Raw genomic sequence first — 19,224 nt, forward strand, 5'->3', positions numbered from 1 at the left:
AATTGGATCTTTTATATTTTATATGTTAAAGCACCTCTAAAGTCATAATTTAACCTCTAAATGCTGGCGGGCCTAACGTTTTATTACACACAGCTGTAACCTAAGAAAAGTTCAGCCAGTTTGTCATTAAGTCCCTATAGTTACTGTAATAAGGCTTAGTATGTAATAGGCCTGGAATGTTAAGGGTGTTAAACCATAAAACAATAACGTATGTTGAATAATAAATTGTTAAATTACAAATGGTTAAATATGGTTTGTTATTTTTCATGTTAACGCTCTGTGTTTGAACACATTGAGAAGATGAGTTCAAAAGCGGCTCATTAACAAAAATAAACTCTCATTGTAAAAGTGAATAAGACCTGTGTTATTGTGTGTGAAGCTTTTTTAGCTTGCTTGCTAAGCTAATGCTAGGCTAGCGAGTGCTGTTGTGGACACAGTAGTGGAGTAAAAGTTGATTAGCTAACAGCTCCATACACTACAGCCTATGTTTATTCATTCAGATTTGAGTTGTTGTCCTCTAAAGTCAGTTTGCAATTTACCTAAATTAGCTTTTAGTGTGCTAAGCTACCACCACATGCTACTTGTAAAGTATATCACTGGCTTAGCCAGAATGCTAAAAGTTCTTATTAAACGCCAATTTAATAGATGAATGTGGAACATAAATTTGGATCCGTAACAGTTAAAAATGCTGCTATCTTTTTTCTGTTTAGACAACTACTAACTGCGCAGGTACTGCTAACAACTCAGGACTCATAACATTATTAGCTATGTCAGTGCAAAGCGGGTCCTATCTGTAAATATTCTGTCCACACATCACAATTATAAAGCACATTAGCGTGCTTCATTATATTGAACTTTGATAGGTTCAGACTTACAGTACATACTTACTACAAGCTACATAGTGCCCCATAAATTGCTTTTTTTCACACAATAGTACTGAGAAAGCTTGTTTTTTTCAGTAAGATTATGTGAACTTAACACATTGTACACAAGTACCAATCTATATAATAGAATAGATATATAATAGAGTATCTATCCGAGAGGAGTTAAGAGTTTCAAACCATGTTTTTGGGTCTAACAACTAGATTCTGTAGAGATTTAGATACTACACAGGCTGGTTTGGCTCAGATAAATACAAGTTCTCCAAACGTGTCTGCTGCTGTGCTAATAAAATAAGCCTCAAAAATCTCAACCCCTAGAATATGTAAGCCAGGTCATCTGAGCATGGGTATGGGTAGCGTAAGCCCAGCCCCCACCTCTAATGTTCTGATAGGATTCACCCATATGCATAGGTTTGATCATTGACTGTGGTTTCCATGAAAGGCAGTGAATGAAAGAAATTGGAAGATGCTTAGGAGTGTATCTGCAATATAGTTGAAACATGTTGACAGTTTTTGAATGTTCATTTTTCTGTTTTTTGATGCTATACTGAAATTGTTACATGTTTAATCCCTATGATGTCTTTAAACTCAGTCAATAAGACTAAAATCTGTTTGACATCTGGCCAGCGGATGAACTGGACAGGTGTTTCTGAAGCACTTGACATTTTGTCGTCTGTTGCTTGCAGCCAGCACTGAATCACTGCGTTAAAGATTTTATTTATATTCTTGTCCCCTGTGAGCATTGACTCAGCCTCTGTGCACACACAAACAAGACAGTAGTGCTATCATGTCTGGACAAGAGACAGCTAGATAAAAAATCACTCATACAGTGGGAACATACAGCTGCATGAATGTGTGAGTGGACAAAATGGAAAGACAGCGCACAGAAAGGCCGCAGTCTTGTGCTGAGTTGGGTTTGTGAGTGGCAGAAAATAGAGGTGTATGTTTTCCAGTGCGTGTGCATGCGTCCATGTGTTTGAGACATCACCACACTTCATCATCCTACCCTGCAGGAGTGCAATAAAATATATCCTGCCTGTGATGTCCGTGAGTTATTGAGAAAAGTTGTTGAAACCAATACAGGACCACCTACTACGATCTGGCAAGCATTTCATGCAGCAAAGAGAACAGGAAGGTGTGTGTGTATGTGTGTGTGTGTGTGTGTGTGTGTGTGTGTTTAGATTGTGGACAAGGTTGCACAGCTGTAGGCTGAACTGGTGGGTCATATATAAATGTATTCATGGATTTAAGTTTATGGAACAATACATTGTAAAAGTTTAGCAGTGTTTGTGTAGTACATCAAATGCTTCAATTTCATAAAAGTGTGGAAATTGAGATTTTATATGATATTCGCACCTTTAAATCAAGCATGAGGTTCACTGTGCTCTACATATTTAAATATAGTGAAATTTGCTGGTGCATTGTGAAAAAGGCCATAAGGCAGCAGTTCAGACTCCAGTGTAAATGCTTAATCTTTTTCCTGCACTCATTTGTAGAGTCTCCTGGGGGTGAGTGGTGAGAGTAAATGAGCTGTAGCCTGTGAGTCTACACACTTTCCCACACAAACGCACACACTGAGTGTTGCTCTGCTCCCCTTCTCTGTAGCACTCTGACTGGGCCTGGCTCTTGTCTGCTGTCCTCTCGGCTCCTTTAACATCTCTGTTCCTCTGTTTCTTTGTCCCTCCTGGCCTAAGACAGTTCCTATGGTCAGTGCAGAGGTATGCTGCACTCTGTCCGAAGTGACGAGAGTCCACTGACATATCGAGGCTGACTAGGTCACGCTGTCTCGTCCAAATTCATGATGCTTATGAAATTAATTAAGGGGTCTGTGCTATGTCTCAGCCTGAAAGGCTCTTATCAAATACATGTCTGTTCAGTCTGTCCTTTTCTATGGCTGTATGACAGCATATATATATATATATATATATATATATATATATATATATATATATATATATATATATATATATACATATATATATATATATATATATATAACATAAGAAAACATTCTAAACAAAGATTTTCGCGTACACCCCATGTTCCACTCAACTTACTTAAAAAAGTTAGAGGTGGGCAGGATATATGATCATGTCATGACATCACAGTGTACCTTTTGGAGTGTGTTGTGGATATTGTCAGTACATAGAAATCACTGACCAACTGCGTGTTTCAGTGCAGTGCAAAGAGAGCTTCATAGGTCCCTTAAATGGCCAAGACCTGCCAGCAGGACCAAAGTCTTATCACACACTTATATAACTAAAGCAAAGAAAAACTAAGCACATTTGTACTTTAGTCCATATAGTTACTAAATAATAAGGATTAGAATGTAATGAGCCTGCCATTGTAAAGGGTTAACTGGGTTTACTGTAACTCTGTATGTAAAATGTTGAACAAAATGTACTATGCTCAGTGTTAGACAGAATTTATTAAATATTATAATACATATCATTGGAAAATGCACCAGTAGTGTCATATTTAAAAAAATACATAACATATATAACATGTGATGTTATATTTTTCTTGTTATTTGAAGGCACACAGCAGGTAGACTGTGGTATTGTTGATACATTCCTCTAAGCAGCAACTGCTTGTTTAAGTGTATTTGTGATGTTTTGGTGCATTAAAAAAAAAAAGATATGACAAGATAAGTGAAAATAGCTCTGTCTTCTTTACATTCTGGGTAGCTGTTGAAAGTCAGAACTGGTTATGAGGTTAGTGTTTGCCTACAGGAGACGAAAAGGGGAAAAGGAGCAGACAAGTACAGTTTCAGCTGAGCTGTAGCTTGTAAATGTCTACTGAATTTGAGTGTGGACTCCAGCCTGTAGCCACCATCTATTTTCATTCTTGTGCCTCCCTCCTTCATGTGAGAAGAGCTTTGTGGTCTCCATCTCAGGATATCCATGGACGTCCATTTCATGTTCCTTTCCTTCCTTTTATTGTCCTTTTAATCTACAAGAATCCTGGTCTTTGTCAGGTTTTTACCACTCCCCTGTGTTTATCCATGTGAGTTTATTCCTCATTCTTTGCAAGTCCTGTCTACTCCCCACTCTGTTTTTATAACCGGTCCCTCCTGTTGGTTTCTGATTCTCTGCACCAGGAGCTGTGTGATGACCCTCACTTGTTTGTGGATGGGATCAGTGCCCATGACCTGCACCAAGGGCAACTGGGAAACTGCTGGTTTGTGGCAGCATGCTCCAGTCTGGCCTCGCGGGAGTCTCTCTGGCAGAAGGTAAGTTTGTATCTCTTCTTGTGTTTTGGTCGTGAAACACTAGCTTTGCACAATGTGACCATAGATTTAAATATGTCAGTCTTGTGTTGAATTGTTTATGATTTCAATAAGTATAAACCATCAATAATGCAGTAAAAAGTAACAAGTAGTTGAGAAGCTAGTTTTAAGAAGAAAAGTTTGGTTCCAGGCTTCATTCTGGACACCCCTAGCCATCACAGATTTATTAAATTACATCACCGGTACACTTGATTAGCTAGACAAGGTATTGGATGATAACTACAACTATAAGTATTATCGTGCATCCTCAAAGAGAGGTTTGGAAATGGTTAAACAAACACATTGATGCACATAAAATCACTACTTATTGCATTAATGTCATTAGCATTAATTCTAATATTAGTGTTTTTATGAGCAAATAAATGCTTACTGTCTCAGTAAAAAGTTTGTTAAATAAGAATTTTGCACGTATTGTACATAATTGGCATGAATGTATTATTCTGCCCATACTGTTGCATGAAAAATACTTTTTTGACTTCTTGTCCTTTAGAACAACGCAGGTTTAATACTGCATTGATTTGATTGTAACCAGTCAGATTAAACCAGTCAGTATCAGATTAAACACACTGAGTCAGATGAATATTCAGTATAACAACAAATAGAAACAAATTCAGGACAAAAGAGAAAATCTGAAAGTTCAGAAAGCCATAGTGATGTTAATAAACGTAGATCTTTACCGCCAAAACATTCTACAAGAGTTGACATTAACTCTGACAGTGTGCACATCTGATTCTGACAGTTGAAATAGTGTTACTCTGGTACATTTTTTTCAGCACATGTTTAAGGCTTGTGCCTCTGTCTTGCTGTGATGTGTGCTGCATTTTCTCCCATGCTCGTGGCCCAGAAATGTGTTTAGGCTTGTGTGCAAATTTAATAATACACAGGCAGAATGCATCTGATGCACTAAACTGATGCAAAGGACTTTTCTCTACAAACCCATGCAGACCTGGTCAGGCCGTCTCTCAGGGCTTCCCTGTAGTGCTGCTACTGCTGCTGCTCTGCTCCCCTTGCAGTTTGTTTTCCTGACAGGGTCAGGCATTGATAAATGGGGGACAATGTGCCGCTGTCCATGACCTCATGTCTCTTCTCTATTGCTCCATCTTCCACACACACACACACACACACACACACACACACACACACACACACACACACACAAACACACACACACACACACACTTTTATTTAAGGAACACCTTAAATTACTCTGCTGATGTGCCAACTGCATTTAAGAGTAATAGTAATACATGTTATGTAAAATCCTACTATTTTTGTCTTTATTTAAGTTGAGGACTAAAATGAGGACTGTAATGATCCTCAGAGTTTGCCTGACAAGAATGATACTTTAATACATATTGCACAGAGGAATTTTCACAAAAGAGTATCTTAGAACACTTAAATCACTAATTCAATAAACCAAATTATTACCTCTATCTTGATTCAGTATCCAAAGTGTCCAGAACTGGACAGAGTTGCTGCACTGAAAAAAGTACAACTGCCTACAGTACAACTGCATCCTCACTGCCATGCTAATATATTTATATATTTCTTAAAGAAATCAACCAGAGCAAAGCTTAAAACTGCAGACAAGTGTTTGGTCAACCATGCTCTCTGTCTTTTACTTACTCAAACACCTCAAACTCTATGGAACACTCAGTGGCCTCTGCACTGCAGCCCTCTTCAAAGGTAAATAGGACATTGCAGATATCATTTCTCCAGACACCTGTCAGCCTTGTATCACTGAATGGGTTTATCCACACTATCCAGGAGCTGGTGCCTCATCAAGAGTGTGAGGTCTGGTGTCCAGAGCTAGGAGATACACCTAGTCGAAAGGAGGTGGCCATTCCACTAGATGATGTGCAAAGCCTGCTGGGAGGAATCCAGGCAGTAGACATGCTTCTTGGGTTGCAAGCGATGCACTCTGTGCTGCCTCTTTTGGCCACAGTATTGCAAAGGCTGCACATCAGCTCTGTCAGCTCTGGGTCAGAATGTAATGTCAGCTCAGGTCATGGTAGGAGCTGGGAGCTCTCTTTAGGTGCACTCTGTGTTGTAGGCAGATATCATGCCTGTACAAAGTGCTTGTGTGACATTCACAATTCTGTTCTTTCATACTAGATTAATTACTCTTGGCCTAATTAAAGATGACAATACACTATAACCAAAACTTTCATTGAACTGCACTTGATTATGTTCTGTTATTTGATGAAGATTAAGACTCATCTCATATAGTGCCACCGTGTTTTCACCTGCATTGATTTCCATTGGAAAATTACAGGGCAATACAGTAAAGGATAGGAAAAAACGTGAGTATGTGAGTGACTGGGCCAAAATCAGCTGCAAATTGTACACATTTTGCCCATGTCTCAGGTAAAAACTCGAACATAAGCTTAAACACACAGTTTATGGGTGGTTCGCTTCATATTCGCTTCTCTTTATCATGCATGTGTATTTGAGAAAGGGCTGGGTAAAACGTGGGAGGATTGCACAAAACGTCTGTGGAGATATTACACATATATTACACACATATTACATATTCTGCTCAGTTTCTTAAAGTTTGAGCAACTAGCTGCAGCCTGTTTTGCGTTGATTTGCGTGCACTGCATACTTTAAAACAAGGTGGAAATTTGCATCAGGTGTGTTGTTAATAGATCAACAATGGCAACAAATACAGTGGTTAGACAGAGACGCAAGTCTCAAACAAGTGCTGAAAGAATGTCGGCCATCAACTGACCAGGACCTGATGTACCTTGTTTCATTGTACCATGTAAACCCTGTGCATCATGTGTAAGCTGTTAGTGGGTGTGACTATGCAAAGCTTTTATAGTAAGCTGCTGTCTTAGAAAATCAATGGTTAAATTCAGGTGCATTGTGGCTGCATATTCTAGGCACATCAAGGTGCACTTTGTGCAGCACCTGGACTCATGAGTACATCTGGCCATCTCTCTTCTCTAAGGACTGAATTGTGACTTCAGTTCACTTTGGAAAATGTCCAGTTCTGTCTGTTTTATCCACCTGCTGCTCCGTTGTCTTCAGCACTCCAATCTGCTCACATACTATAAAGCAAATAGTACCACAGTGGGGGTTCCTGTCATGAGGGCTTTTGCTCAAGGCAACCGCAATGCTGTGATGTTTGGAGTTCTATGAGTCCCTCTGGGAATATGGAACCGCTGCCTTTGCTGTGTGACTGTTCTGTCAGTACCTGTTGCGTAGTGAACATTGATATGGATGCCATTGGTATTCTTGGTGTACAAAGACCAGCATTACAATGTGTAGGGGAAAGGTACCAGCAGAGGTAGAGCTCTGCTTCTTTTGATAAGAGAAAAATGTCACCTGTAGTCACTATCAGAGCATGTACTTCAGCAGAGGTAATAGACCTGCTGTTCTCAGAACAATTACCTCAGAACTGTGCTTGAAATCCAATCTCTGTGCTGTCTCATAGGAGCTGCATGGCGATGAAAGAGAGTCGGTTCTCCTCCATGGCTTCTAAATCACTCTGAAGCCTCTCCAGCAGGAGTTGTTATCATTCTGCAAATTGCTGCCCGTCCTGCTGGGATGAGGGCTTCTGTGTTGCCGGCCCTGATCCTCACAGCAGCTCATGCTAAATATGCGAAAGTGGTCATCAGAGCAAAGTTAAACTGGAAACCTTGATTGGCAAGGCTCCTCCCCACAGGAAGTCGCTCTCCAGCCCACTTGCCTATGGGGAACTCTTAAAGCCAAATCACATGGCAGGCCATGATTAAGCAGCAAATGCTCATGCAGAGCCAAACATCACCCCTGTTCCATTTTTGGAAGGCATCGGAGACAATTATTTGAGTTCAGAGACTCATAAATACACATTAGGCAATTCATAGTGATTAATTAACTTGGTCTTTTATTCAGGATGCGAGCTCAGGCTGACAGGGCATGTATGGGGTGTAATTATAAGCCTGGTGTTACAATCAGACAGTTCTGGTTTTAAAATCTGACTGGTCATTAGAAAATACTCCATGTCTGCATGCATAAGACTCTACACATCTATATTATGTCCAGGCAACATATATAAAAATAATCAGTACTATATTTTCTTGTTATAAAATTGGGATTAATGGTTATATCACTCCTCCAGCCCCCCCACAAACACATGGTTAACTACAGCTTAGACCTATGTTATCTTTAGCTTATATGGTTTTTAGCTTCGATGATATTAGATGATATAAAACCGTTTCACTGCTCATTTGAAGCACATGCATTTGTGAGCTTTAATCTCTTGAAAAGATGCTCAGAAAAATGACTTGCTTGCTAATAGCAGTATCTATTGGAGAAACTTCAGACTGCTAAACATGAGCGAGCGAGTGAAGTCCAAAGCTACATGCATGTGTTTTTCATAGTTTAAATAATGAAGTATTTTCTGTTGTTATATGTTTGTGAGAAATGATGACGTATTGCATTTGAATAATTTAAAACTTATCTGAACCATCATAACACTCAAGAAAAATGTACGTTGTATAAAAATGTCTTCAGATGTTATGTCTATATATTATGTATATATTATAGGCTATATTATTTAAGCTATTATTAAAGCCCTTTATATTCAAAATGTATGTCCAAAAGGGAGTTTAAGCACTCTGTTTCACATTGTAACAACACCCCTTAACCATGGTTAAATCACTGTACTGATGTCTAAATCAATGTACTGATGTTTATTCGCCACTCTTTCATCTTCAGGTTATCCCTGACTGGAGGGAGCAGGAATGGGATCCAGAAAAACCTGATTCATATGCAGGAATCTTCCACTTCCGCTTCTGGCGTTTTGGAGAGTGGGTGGATGTGGTAATCGATGACCGCTTGCCCACAGTAGACAACCAGCTAGTGTATTGCCACTCAAATGACAGCAATGAGTTCTGGAGTGCCCTGGTGGAGAAGGCTTATGCCAAGTAAGCACTTAAGTTAAAAAAATATACTTCAAAACTGTCAGTACACCAAGGATGGCCTCAGGGGCAAACACATCCACGGAAGCATTACAATCAAATAAAGAGAAAACATCAAGAGTATTGTTGTTTATTCATTCATGTAAAGAAGCTGATCACTGTGTCATTACTCATTACACAGAGATATAGAATTAACAGCACAAGATAATAAGAAAGCTGTGGAAGCTTATCTACTAAAGTAAGGCACCTCATTCTCTTCACTTCTGCAGGGTGTATGGTTGCTATGAAGCCCTGGATGGTGGCAACACAGCTGATGCTTTAGTGGACTTTACTGGCGGGGTGTCCGAACCTGTGGACCTGCTAGAGGGTCAGTATGCTCAGGATGAGACGGCCAGAAACCAGCTGTTTGAGAGAGTACTGAAGGTCCACAACAGAGACGGCCTCATCAGCTGCTCCATCAGGGTGGGGGACTTTGAGATCTTATCAAGAATTATACAACAGTTGTGTCGTTATATCTGATCATGATTTTTCACCTCATCTGTATTGTTCCACTGAATATCATTTGCTAAATAAATACAAGGAAGATGTTTATAGTATTAAAAACTAATTTGACCTGATTTACTTTACACTACAAGTGTAATAATGCACATACTTTCAGGTTTGGTATGATTTGTGTTTCTGAAGTCTAGATATGAATCAGTGTTTTATTATATGATGTACATTTCATAATAAAAATATTATGTTTTCATAAAATAATATTAATTTAAAAATTAAAAATAAAATTCAATTAAAGAATAAATTAAAAAAGGCTATACTTGTTGTCAGAGAATGGATGAGAACCTTTTTTGGAGCGTTCATATTCAGCTTTGGGTTGACATTCTTTGTGCTTAGAAATAGATTTTGTGGGTAAGTTCATTCAAAGTGATTTGTTACACAGTGGCACTTTTTTTGGCTCTTTTTTTTTTTTTCACTTTTGACCAGCATCATAGTTATGAACTCCAGTTATGAACTTGAATCAAGGAGAAAAATGTACAGTTCTCTGTTGATTTCTTTTCTTTCTGACCTGATATTTAGCTCTTTTGTCTCTGTTCTGTTGAGCTACCTTTAGTGAAAGTTGTTTACACAAATGCATTGGATTGGATTAATTGCAACATGGGACAGTTATAGTAGCCATGCCGGTTCACGTTCACATATTTAGGTGAAATATGAACATTTTTAACATGCACATGATAATCGGCTTTGCTACATTTTTTTTTTTTCAAGGACTTGGTTCGGTCCACTAAAATATTTTGCCGGTTCTGCATACAGACTGCAGTTTGCCATCCCTGCCCTGGAATTTGAAAGCAGAGAAACACACAGAAAAATTCAAATAAAAATTTTCAGTGCTTTTTTTTAAAACCGCTGCTTGCTTGTATAAAAGGAGACTGGCAATAACTTATTCCCCATCATGTTCTATTGCTTGTCTAACAATTCATTTGAGCTTTGCTCTATTTATCAAGCAGTTTTAAGCTATATTTTTTTGAGTGGTTCCATGATTGCATGCCCCATGACTCCTATCTTTTTGTAGTCTCATTGTCTTTCTAGGCTTTCTAGTAATAACATGTGCTCATTTGTTTTCTATCTATCCATTCCTTCTTTTAGAAGAAACGCAGTCACCGATGTGCCACAGTGGTTAACTGGCTCTGATGGTTATCCACAAAAACCTTTTTTCATTCACATTTAAACATTACGAACATAATGACAACCAAGAACATTGTGGCCACACAAAAATATCAGTCCATATAAATGCTTGGGGTCTCAGTGAACCCAATTTTGTTTTATCACATTTTCAGGAATCCATTTGCACATCTGAACACATAGATACAATCTCAGAACACCAGAACAAGTATAGGAATTAAACTAATCTACAGTACAGAACAGAGCTAGCCTAATCAAGTCTTATCACAACTTCAGGGCTGGAGTTAGTTTATTGCTTTTTTTATTTGAATTTTGTCTAAAGAATGCTGTATTAGGAATGCAGGAAAGGCTCTTTAACATCCTCAGCCATGCCTCCACTAGACTCAGCCTAATTGCTTTTTTTTTATCTTACTCTTCCCTTTGCTCTAAACACACAAAGCCAATCTGAGACTGTTTATTTTGACAAATGATGGGTGTCACAGGAGGTTTAGATGGCTTGTCTTATTGTGAACGCTTCATTTTCTCCTGAGATACACTGAGCCGTGTGATCACTGGAGTGTACAACTTGCTATTATAAGATTTACACAAGTCACCTGTTTCCAACTTTAACTTCTCACAGCATGTTCCCCTTAATAGCATAGATGTTCCTGCTGTCATTTACACATCATATTAAACAGCAGTGTTCTTCATGCTGCTTTCATTGATTGGATAAATTAATCTGGACTATGACTAGACCTGGTTTAAATCAACAATTTGTGATCTGTCAGCATATTTATGCTACATCATTAGTTCCAGCTTTATTCTTATCACAGATAATTGCTACTTCCCATCTTACAGCAGTGTAGTAGTGGATACCCAATTTTTTGTGCCCAATTTACCCCAAAACTCACCCAGGCAGTCACTGTTTGTTTAAATAACTTTTACCCGCTGTTGCCCAGGCAACCACAGTGGAGGACATGGAGGCTCGGCTGGACTGCGGTCTGGTAAAAGGCCACGCCTATGCGGTGACGGATGTGCGGAAGGTACGCCTGGGCCATGGACTGCTGGCCTTCTTCAAGTCTGAAAAGCTGCACATGATCCGCATGAGGAACCCTTGGGGGGAGAAGGAGTGGAGTGGGCCCTGGAGTGACAGGTGAGCGACCTGCACTAGATACATTCTTCAAAACAAAGGTTCTAGGAAAAAAAACATATAAATGGTATGAAAATGAAAATTGTTCGTCTGTTGTAAGTATGACTACTTGTCTCCTACAGTTTTGAGAGCGAAATTATCTAGCCTAAGGACTAAGAAACCCCACTCCTGATGACATATTTTGAAGGTGGGAGGAACAGCAAGCTATTTGAAGTGGATGTTTGAATTTGTTTTTTAACAGTACTGCTAAGACGCCGAATATCTGTAATAAGAGAACACTAATGATTGAAAACACAGAAACGGGCACAAAATTGTGAATTCTGTAAAACCAATGAAGCTGAAGGATACAATGCTGCACAGCAGAATATTACAAATATAACAAATAACATATTAAATTATACAAAATATTATTTTTTATATTTTAAATAAAAAAATATTTTTATAAATTATTTTTGCAAAAAATAATAAAGTTTGTCCGTTTGAACATTAAATATCTTGTCTTTGTAGTGTATTCAATTGAATATAGGTTGAAAAGGATTTGCAAATCATCGTATTCTGTTTTTATTTATGTTTACACAACGTCCCAACTTCATCGGAATTGGGGTTGTAGTTTTAGGCTGGAGTGTCCACAAAGAACTATTCTGTGGGTTGTTTAGAGAACCAAAAGTTGTGCTTGGAAATTTACAGTACAATAGTCCCCTTTTGGGCACCTTTTTAAAGATTGTAGTGGAAATCAGTAAGCATGACTCAAGGCTGGTGGCTCTGTAGAGGTTAATAAGTTAAATCACACATTTGTGACAGTTCTTTACAGTCATACTTTGTCATTAATTCCATCTTTATTCTTATCACGAACACAAAGATATTGCTATATTGCCATTTACAGCAGCGTAATAGCAAATATCCACAGAGACTAGAGAGACATCCCTCTGTCCTCCCCTGAGACCCTTTCAGTCTAAATAACACACAGCTGAAGTGTCTATTCTTATCACTCGCTGCCGTGAAATTGAGATATCAAGCCAGGCAGGTGGGTATAAAATTGGGAGTTGGTGGGGTGGAAAAGATGAGGGTTTGGGGCTGTTTTCACATCCATGTCAGCCCTTTTAAATAACTGCCTTCTTGTTTTACGACAGTCAACCTAAATTTCCTCCACAACAGCAGTGTGTGAAATTGAAATGCAATTATAATTGAAGGCGGGAAATCTTCTCCTTTTTTCCTCTACTGTGTTCATCCTCTGTTTAAGCTCTGCAACAGCACAGCAACCGGTTATATTGGGCCCTGAATTATTTACCTACCAGCCAGACAGATCTTATTGAGGCGAATGCAATCTTTCTTCATATTTCTGCCTAATGAAATATTAATTAAGGGTTTGATGAGAAGTGCTGTAGTGAAGATTACTGTGCTCCAGAAATGTCTGAGAAGCTGCACGTGAGTATGTTTCGAGTGATGAGCACCACGTAAATGATGACTCTGGTGTGTGTTGCAGTTCAGAGGAGTGGAAGAAGGTGAGCAAGAGTGAGAGAGAGAAGCTGGGCGTCACTGTTCAGGACGATGGAGAGTTCTGGTGAGGGCCTTTTACTTATTTTCATGTGTGCTAAATCTGCTCCTGTCTTACATTCAAGGACAGTCCCATGAGGCTTGTATTAAGTGCCTCCATCTTATCTTCCCAAACTGCACTCTGACGGCTACAGTGAAGCTGATTTTATCAGTTGCCAATCTAACTTCCAGTCAAGGCAGCACTGTAGAGCAGACTCACTGGGCCAGATGCACGTATGAGCGCTTGCGCAGTGCAGAATGTCCCTGATGTGACCCCAGTGTGCCTGACTGCAGCTTGTCACTCAGACTGCACATAGCCCCACCCTCTAACTGCTCACCTGTGGGGCGCAGGGTTTAAAAGGCACAGTGAAATAAGAGAGTTGTTAACAAGCTTGAGACATAACAGAAAAGTTCAGTGATTAAGTGATACAGTGATAATATAAGCTCTTTATTAAGCTCTTTCCCACCAAAACATTCTACAGGGTGTTATTTTACTCCAGCTAAGAAAATAGTTTGTGAAATAATAACACAGACATACTGTGGCTGCATAATGGCACATTTTGTGGCATGTCTTCTCACACATATATGTGGTACTGAGAGGTTAAACAGCATTATTCTGATAGCAAACATTCTTTCAGCATATGTTTGAAGTGTATGTAACTGCTATATCTACTGCCACTATTAAAGGAAGTCACTTTTTTGAGATCCTAAAGCAAATTTACACAAGATTTTAAAAAGTTGCGGAAAATCGACACAAAACCAAATGCTTTTGTAAGTTGAGCAGAATATGTAATCAACCGCACATTTAATATCTCCTATGAGAAAGTGAAGCGCATTTTGTGTTTTACCAGGCTTGTGGCCCATAAATTGCACGTCTAGGCTCATGAGGCAGTTTTGTATGTTTATGCCTGAAACTGACATGAAACACTACATTAGGCCTCAAACTACATAAACAGATCTATTTATTTAAAATCTTGACTTGATTTGTCATTCAAGGCATATGGAGTTTACACAGTGGTAATGGTTGGCGTATAAGCTTTTTATTACTATATTAACCTTGTTGCTACAGTGTAAAACTAAAGAAGCAAACCTATACCATCAAGCATGTCTTTGCTGACTGACTATATTTGGAGTAAGAAGAAATGATGAAATGAAGAAATGCTGATTCTGTCTGTGCCCTTAGGATGAACTTTGAGGATTTCTGTCACTACTTTACTGACCTGATTCTGTGTCGACTGATCAACACGTCCTACCTGAGCATCCATAAGACGTGGGAGGAGGAGGTGATGAGGGGCTCCTGGGTGTACCGGGATGACCCACTGCGCAACCGCTCTGGAGGTTGCATCAATCACAAAGCCACTTTCCTGCAGAACCCTCAGGTCAGTGTATATGTGTGTGTTATACATTCCACTATGTTTTCAAATGTTCTACATAATTCAGTGGTCTGGATTTAAAAAGGGTCATTTAAAGGGATTTGATGTGAAATGGTTAATTGTAGAAAAAAGTATTGGCTCTGGTAGTGACTGGTGGTGAAATTCACTACCCAAAATCACCAGGAAATCTACAACTGTCTTCTGAATCTTAGATGTAATACTGATAATGGTAAAATGTTAAATCTGCAAAAAAAAAAAAAGTTTCCTTTAGGGGTTGTTTTACCTCAGAATGTCCTGCATATACCACTATGCCATGAATGGATTCCTCCCGGATCTCAGAACTGTTGCAAATCAATGTTTCAGGCATTAGGCAGCATATTCCTACCATTTCCTGTAATAACATTCTGTGATGTGACTTTTAGAAGCATTGAATTCTTCAGATGTCTGGTTCCTATCACCACTGGCAGTTTTGCCTTTTTTATAGAACAGGGCAGTTTTACATCAAACCACACTGAATGATTTCATCTTTACGTCATCTGTTTACAGCTGTTTAATTTTGTATAAATGTTGAAAAATCAGTGGAATTCTTGTTTTATTGAGACGAGTTGAGGAGTTTACTAATAGTATGTTTCTCTCTGTAGTATGTGTTTGATGTGAGGAAAGTGGAGGATGAGGTCTTGATCTGCCTGCAGCAGAAAGAGAAAAGAGCCACACCAAAAGAAGGCAAAGGAGAGAACCTGGCTATTGGCTTTGACATCCATCGGGTACTGTACACAGTACATTGTACCAACACTCATTGGCCACTGTATGTTCAAATTTGAAAACGGTCCACGTCCCAAATAATTGTCAGTAGGGTAAAGGGTAGTCCTGTGGTGGTCCTTTTCCATTGACAGATGTGGAAAAAGGATGAAGTATGTAATGTAAATGTAATGAGTGTAGGTACAAGATAAATAAATAGTCAGACAAAGTGCATTGTATGCCCACTAAACATATGAACACATTGCAAACATCAATACAATGTACATTTATGCCAAATGTAATGTAACTAATCCCTTTGAAGCTTAAAAATATCATGTAAATAGGAGAATGGAAGGCAATATCATTTGTACATAGAAACATTAACCCTTGATAAGTATGTTACATATGCTTGATATGTGTTTTTGTGCATGATAAACAAGGTTATGTCCTGAAAAAGCATGAGTATACCGTCCCTCTCACTAGGTGGAGCTGAACAGAAAGTACCGCATGCACTCAGCCCAGCAAAAGGTCGCAGGCTCAATCTACATCAACTCTCGCTGCGTCTTCCTAAGAAAAGAGCTGAAAGAGGGCCGTTATGTCATCATCCCTACGACCTTTGACCCTGGCCAGCAGGGAGAATTCCTGCTCCGAGTTTTCACTGATGTGCCTTCAGACTGCAAGTAAACCAAACCACTAACGGTTCCTTCATTAATTTGCTCTCTTATTGGTTTTGTGTTGGTTCCTATCCTGGCCAGGAAGGATAACCCCCCTATTATCCCTCTAGAAGACCCACCTCTAAATCGCTCTGTGATAGCTTCTACTTTGATAACTGCTTTGTACCTGAAGAGTCATTAGTGGTCAGAAAGTTCTGATATCCTGCCATCCCCACTGTGCCATGTTAGAGAATTGACCCTGGACGAGCCTCCCCAGACGTGCTGGACGGGCATGTGTGGATATCCTCAGCTAGTCACCCAGGTGCATGTGCTGAGTGCCGAGGGCCTGCAGGGCCAAGACTCTAATGGAGGTAAAATTTTCAAGACTGCATGTCATTTGTATAGGTCTCTATATGTCCTGGCTGCTACGCACTGATTTTGACAGACAAAAATTTAAGTGTCTGATAGTTTTGTAAACCTCAGTTTTAAAAAAGCTGGAACAATATGGGAAATGCAAATACAAACAGAAAGCAATTATTTGTACATCTACGTGGACCTGAATTTAAACAAAAAATATTTTAGTTTTATTTATCCCAAATCACCATCATTATTTTTTGTAAATGTCCACTTGTTATAAAAATGATGCTTTGGAATATTCCAAAAAAGTTGAAACAGGGGCAGTTTAAGGCTATGAACTCTATAAAATGTTCAATCTGAAATAAAATGTATTAAAGGAGCTCCCAGGAAAGGCCTAGTCATTTAGAGGCAAGGATGGGTTGAGACTCACTACTTTGCAAAAAATGCATCAGCAAATAATCCAAAGTCCAGTTTAAGAACAGAGTTGGGAACTCTTTGAAAAAGGGGTCATGGCTGAATACTGAATACCCTGCATGAAAAGTATTCAGCAACATATTCTGTTACAATACATTAAAAAGTAACATATTCAGAATGCATTTAGAATACATTTAGAGCAGGCCTGTCAAACTGGGGACCTTCTGGGCCAAAGTGCTATGGATATTAGCATTTACCCTCATCTAACAATCTGAATTCAGTTCATGAAGGCCTTGCTAATTAGCTGAAGAGCTGTATCAGGTGGGTTTAATGAGGCACTGTGCCGAAGTCTGCAGTGTTTTAGCCCACATGGGCTGGAGCCTGACACGTGGTTTAAAATACATATTGATAAAGTATATGAAAAAAACTGCTGTAATTTTTGTTTAATTAACAGTGAATTCACCTTTCTGTTACAGTTGGCAGTTTTGTTCATGTAATTCCCGAAAAATTCAATTATTCAATTATTCAAATATTCAATGAATACTAGAGTGAATGCAAAATTCTCAACGTTATTTTGGCTTTTATCGCTTGCTTCACTCCTCTGCTGCTCCCATAATCCCCCTGCCCTTTCATGTCCTAAGCCAAAAATTTGCCATATCCTAATAACAAAATCTCACAAATTTGACTATGACTTGAGTAGCTATGTGATTTTCAGTGAATGGCATGCATAGACTTTGTCATGGAACACATGCACAAGATACCAAAGCTAAGTTTATCACTAGTGAACCCATGCACTGCTGAGGAGACTGCGCAGTTCAGTCATCCTTATGAAAAGTTTGACACTTAGATTAATAACTGGTTCATCACAGTGATTTTTCAGTCAACTCAGGCTGTGGGAGGAGGAACTTTAATGTTTGTTAAGAGATGTTTGTAAAGTGTTTGTAAATTTATAGTGTTTAAAACACTATACATAACTATTTATGTCAGCATTCTTAAGATCATTGTACTGATATCAGGTTAAATATGCCTGGAAACCACCCCCTCTTCCCTCCATGGCATGGATAAGATGATTGATGCAATTATGTATAGTGTTTTAAATATGTTTAGTGATGTAAATATATTCAACGTTTATTCTTATTATGTCAGTACAATGTCATTTATTTCATAAAACATCTTATGTCAGGTTGCGAGAACCGACATAAGCACTTAATAAATGTTCAAGTAGTGCTTCATAAACACATTATTCAGTGCTTATGAATGCATCATAAAGCCCTTATGTAGGTAGCCTTCAAATAAAGTGTTACCTGGAAAACCCAACCCAGATTCTCACCAGTGTGAATTTCAAAAGCTGGAGGCTGCATTGGTATGGGGGTGTATTAGTGCCCATGGCATTGGCCACATCCATATCTGTGAAAGCACCTTTAACAATAAATAAATTTAAAATAAGATAAACACATTTTGACAACGGCAAACCACATTCTGCTGTTACGACATGGAAGAAGAATGGGGGCAAAACTGGATTGATGTCTTTAGTCCCTAAATGGTTATGAAGTGTTGTTAGAAGGAAAGATCATATAGCACAGTGGTAAACCTGCTCCTCTCCCAACCTTTTATGGAACATGTTACCAGCATCAAATTTGGAATGACCTTGCATTTACAAAAAAATGATGAAGTTTAGGCAGCAGTGGGTAGTGCTGTCACCTCACAGCAAGAAGGGCCTGGGTTTGATTTCCTGGCTAAGTGACCAGGGTCCTTTCTGTGTGGAGTCTGCATGTTCTCTCCGTGTCTGTGTGGGTTTCCATTCTTGTTAATTAGCATTTTTTTTGTTGATTTTCATTAAAAAAATCTTCACATAAAGATTTAAGGTTATAAATATTATCCTTATGCTAAAGATTATTTTATATGTACTTTTCATGTTTTATTAACCACAAATTAGACGTATTTGTTCATTAGACCATTAAACAAGATGCTTTTACCGGTTGGTGTTTTAGCAGGAGTATTTTTACAAATAACCAAAACCAATAAATTAACTTTGATACTGGCCAATATTTACTTAAGTTTGCCCTTATTTAGTTTATGGTGTATTTACAAGTGTTTCCTCTTCCTTACCTGGTCTGTTCAGTGGTGTGATATCCATGCTGCGATGTGTTAGATGCTAAGGCCATTTAAATAGCTCTCCTCAGCTTAAAGACACAGGGAACTCTTTTCGTTGCACACAGAGCTCCACTGCCTGCTTCCTCACAAGAAATGGTGTGACATCAACAGCAGAGGCA

The 19,224-nt window shown here is 38.8% G+C and overlaps 1 protein-coding gene across 2 annotated transcripts in view; it reads left to right on the plus strand.

The window, feature by feature from the left end:
- capn5b (calpain 5b) overlaps nt 1-19,224 on the plus strand; it is a 41,857-nt gene that overhangs the window by 17,808 nt on the left and 4,825 nt on the right. For both annotated transcript variants that reach the window (XM_017718915.2, XM_017718916.2), the window contains exons 3-11: nt 3,982-4,113; nt 8,875-9,083; nt 9,347-9,539; nt 11,693-11,886; nt 13,367-13,444; nt 14,600-14,795; nt 15,431-15,553; nt 16,011-16,207; nt 16,430-16,551. In XM_017718915.2, coding sequence (XP_017574404.1) covers nt 3,982-4,113; nt 8,875-9,083; nt 9,347-9,539; nt 11,693-11,886; nt 13,367-13,444; nt 14,600-14,795; nt 15,431-15,553; nt 16,011-16,207; nt 16,430-16,551 — 1,444 coding nt within the window. The remainder of the gene's footprint in view (nt 1-3,981; nt 4,114-8,874; nt 9,084-9,346; nt 9,540-11,692; nt 11,887-13,366; nt 13,445-14,599; nt 14,796-15,430; nt 15,554-16,010; nt 16,208-16,429; nt 16,552-19,224) is intronic.

Source organism: Pygocentrus nattereri, chromosome 16, assembly GCF_015220715.1.
Source record: "Pygocentrus nattereri isolate fPygNat1 chromosome 16, fPygNat1.pri, whole genome shotgun sequence".
NCBI classification, from domain to species: domain Eukaryota; kingdom Metazoa; phylum Chordata; class Actinopteri; order Characiformes; family Serrasalmidae; genus Pygocentrus; species Pygocentrus nattereri.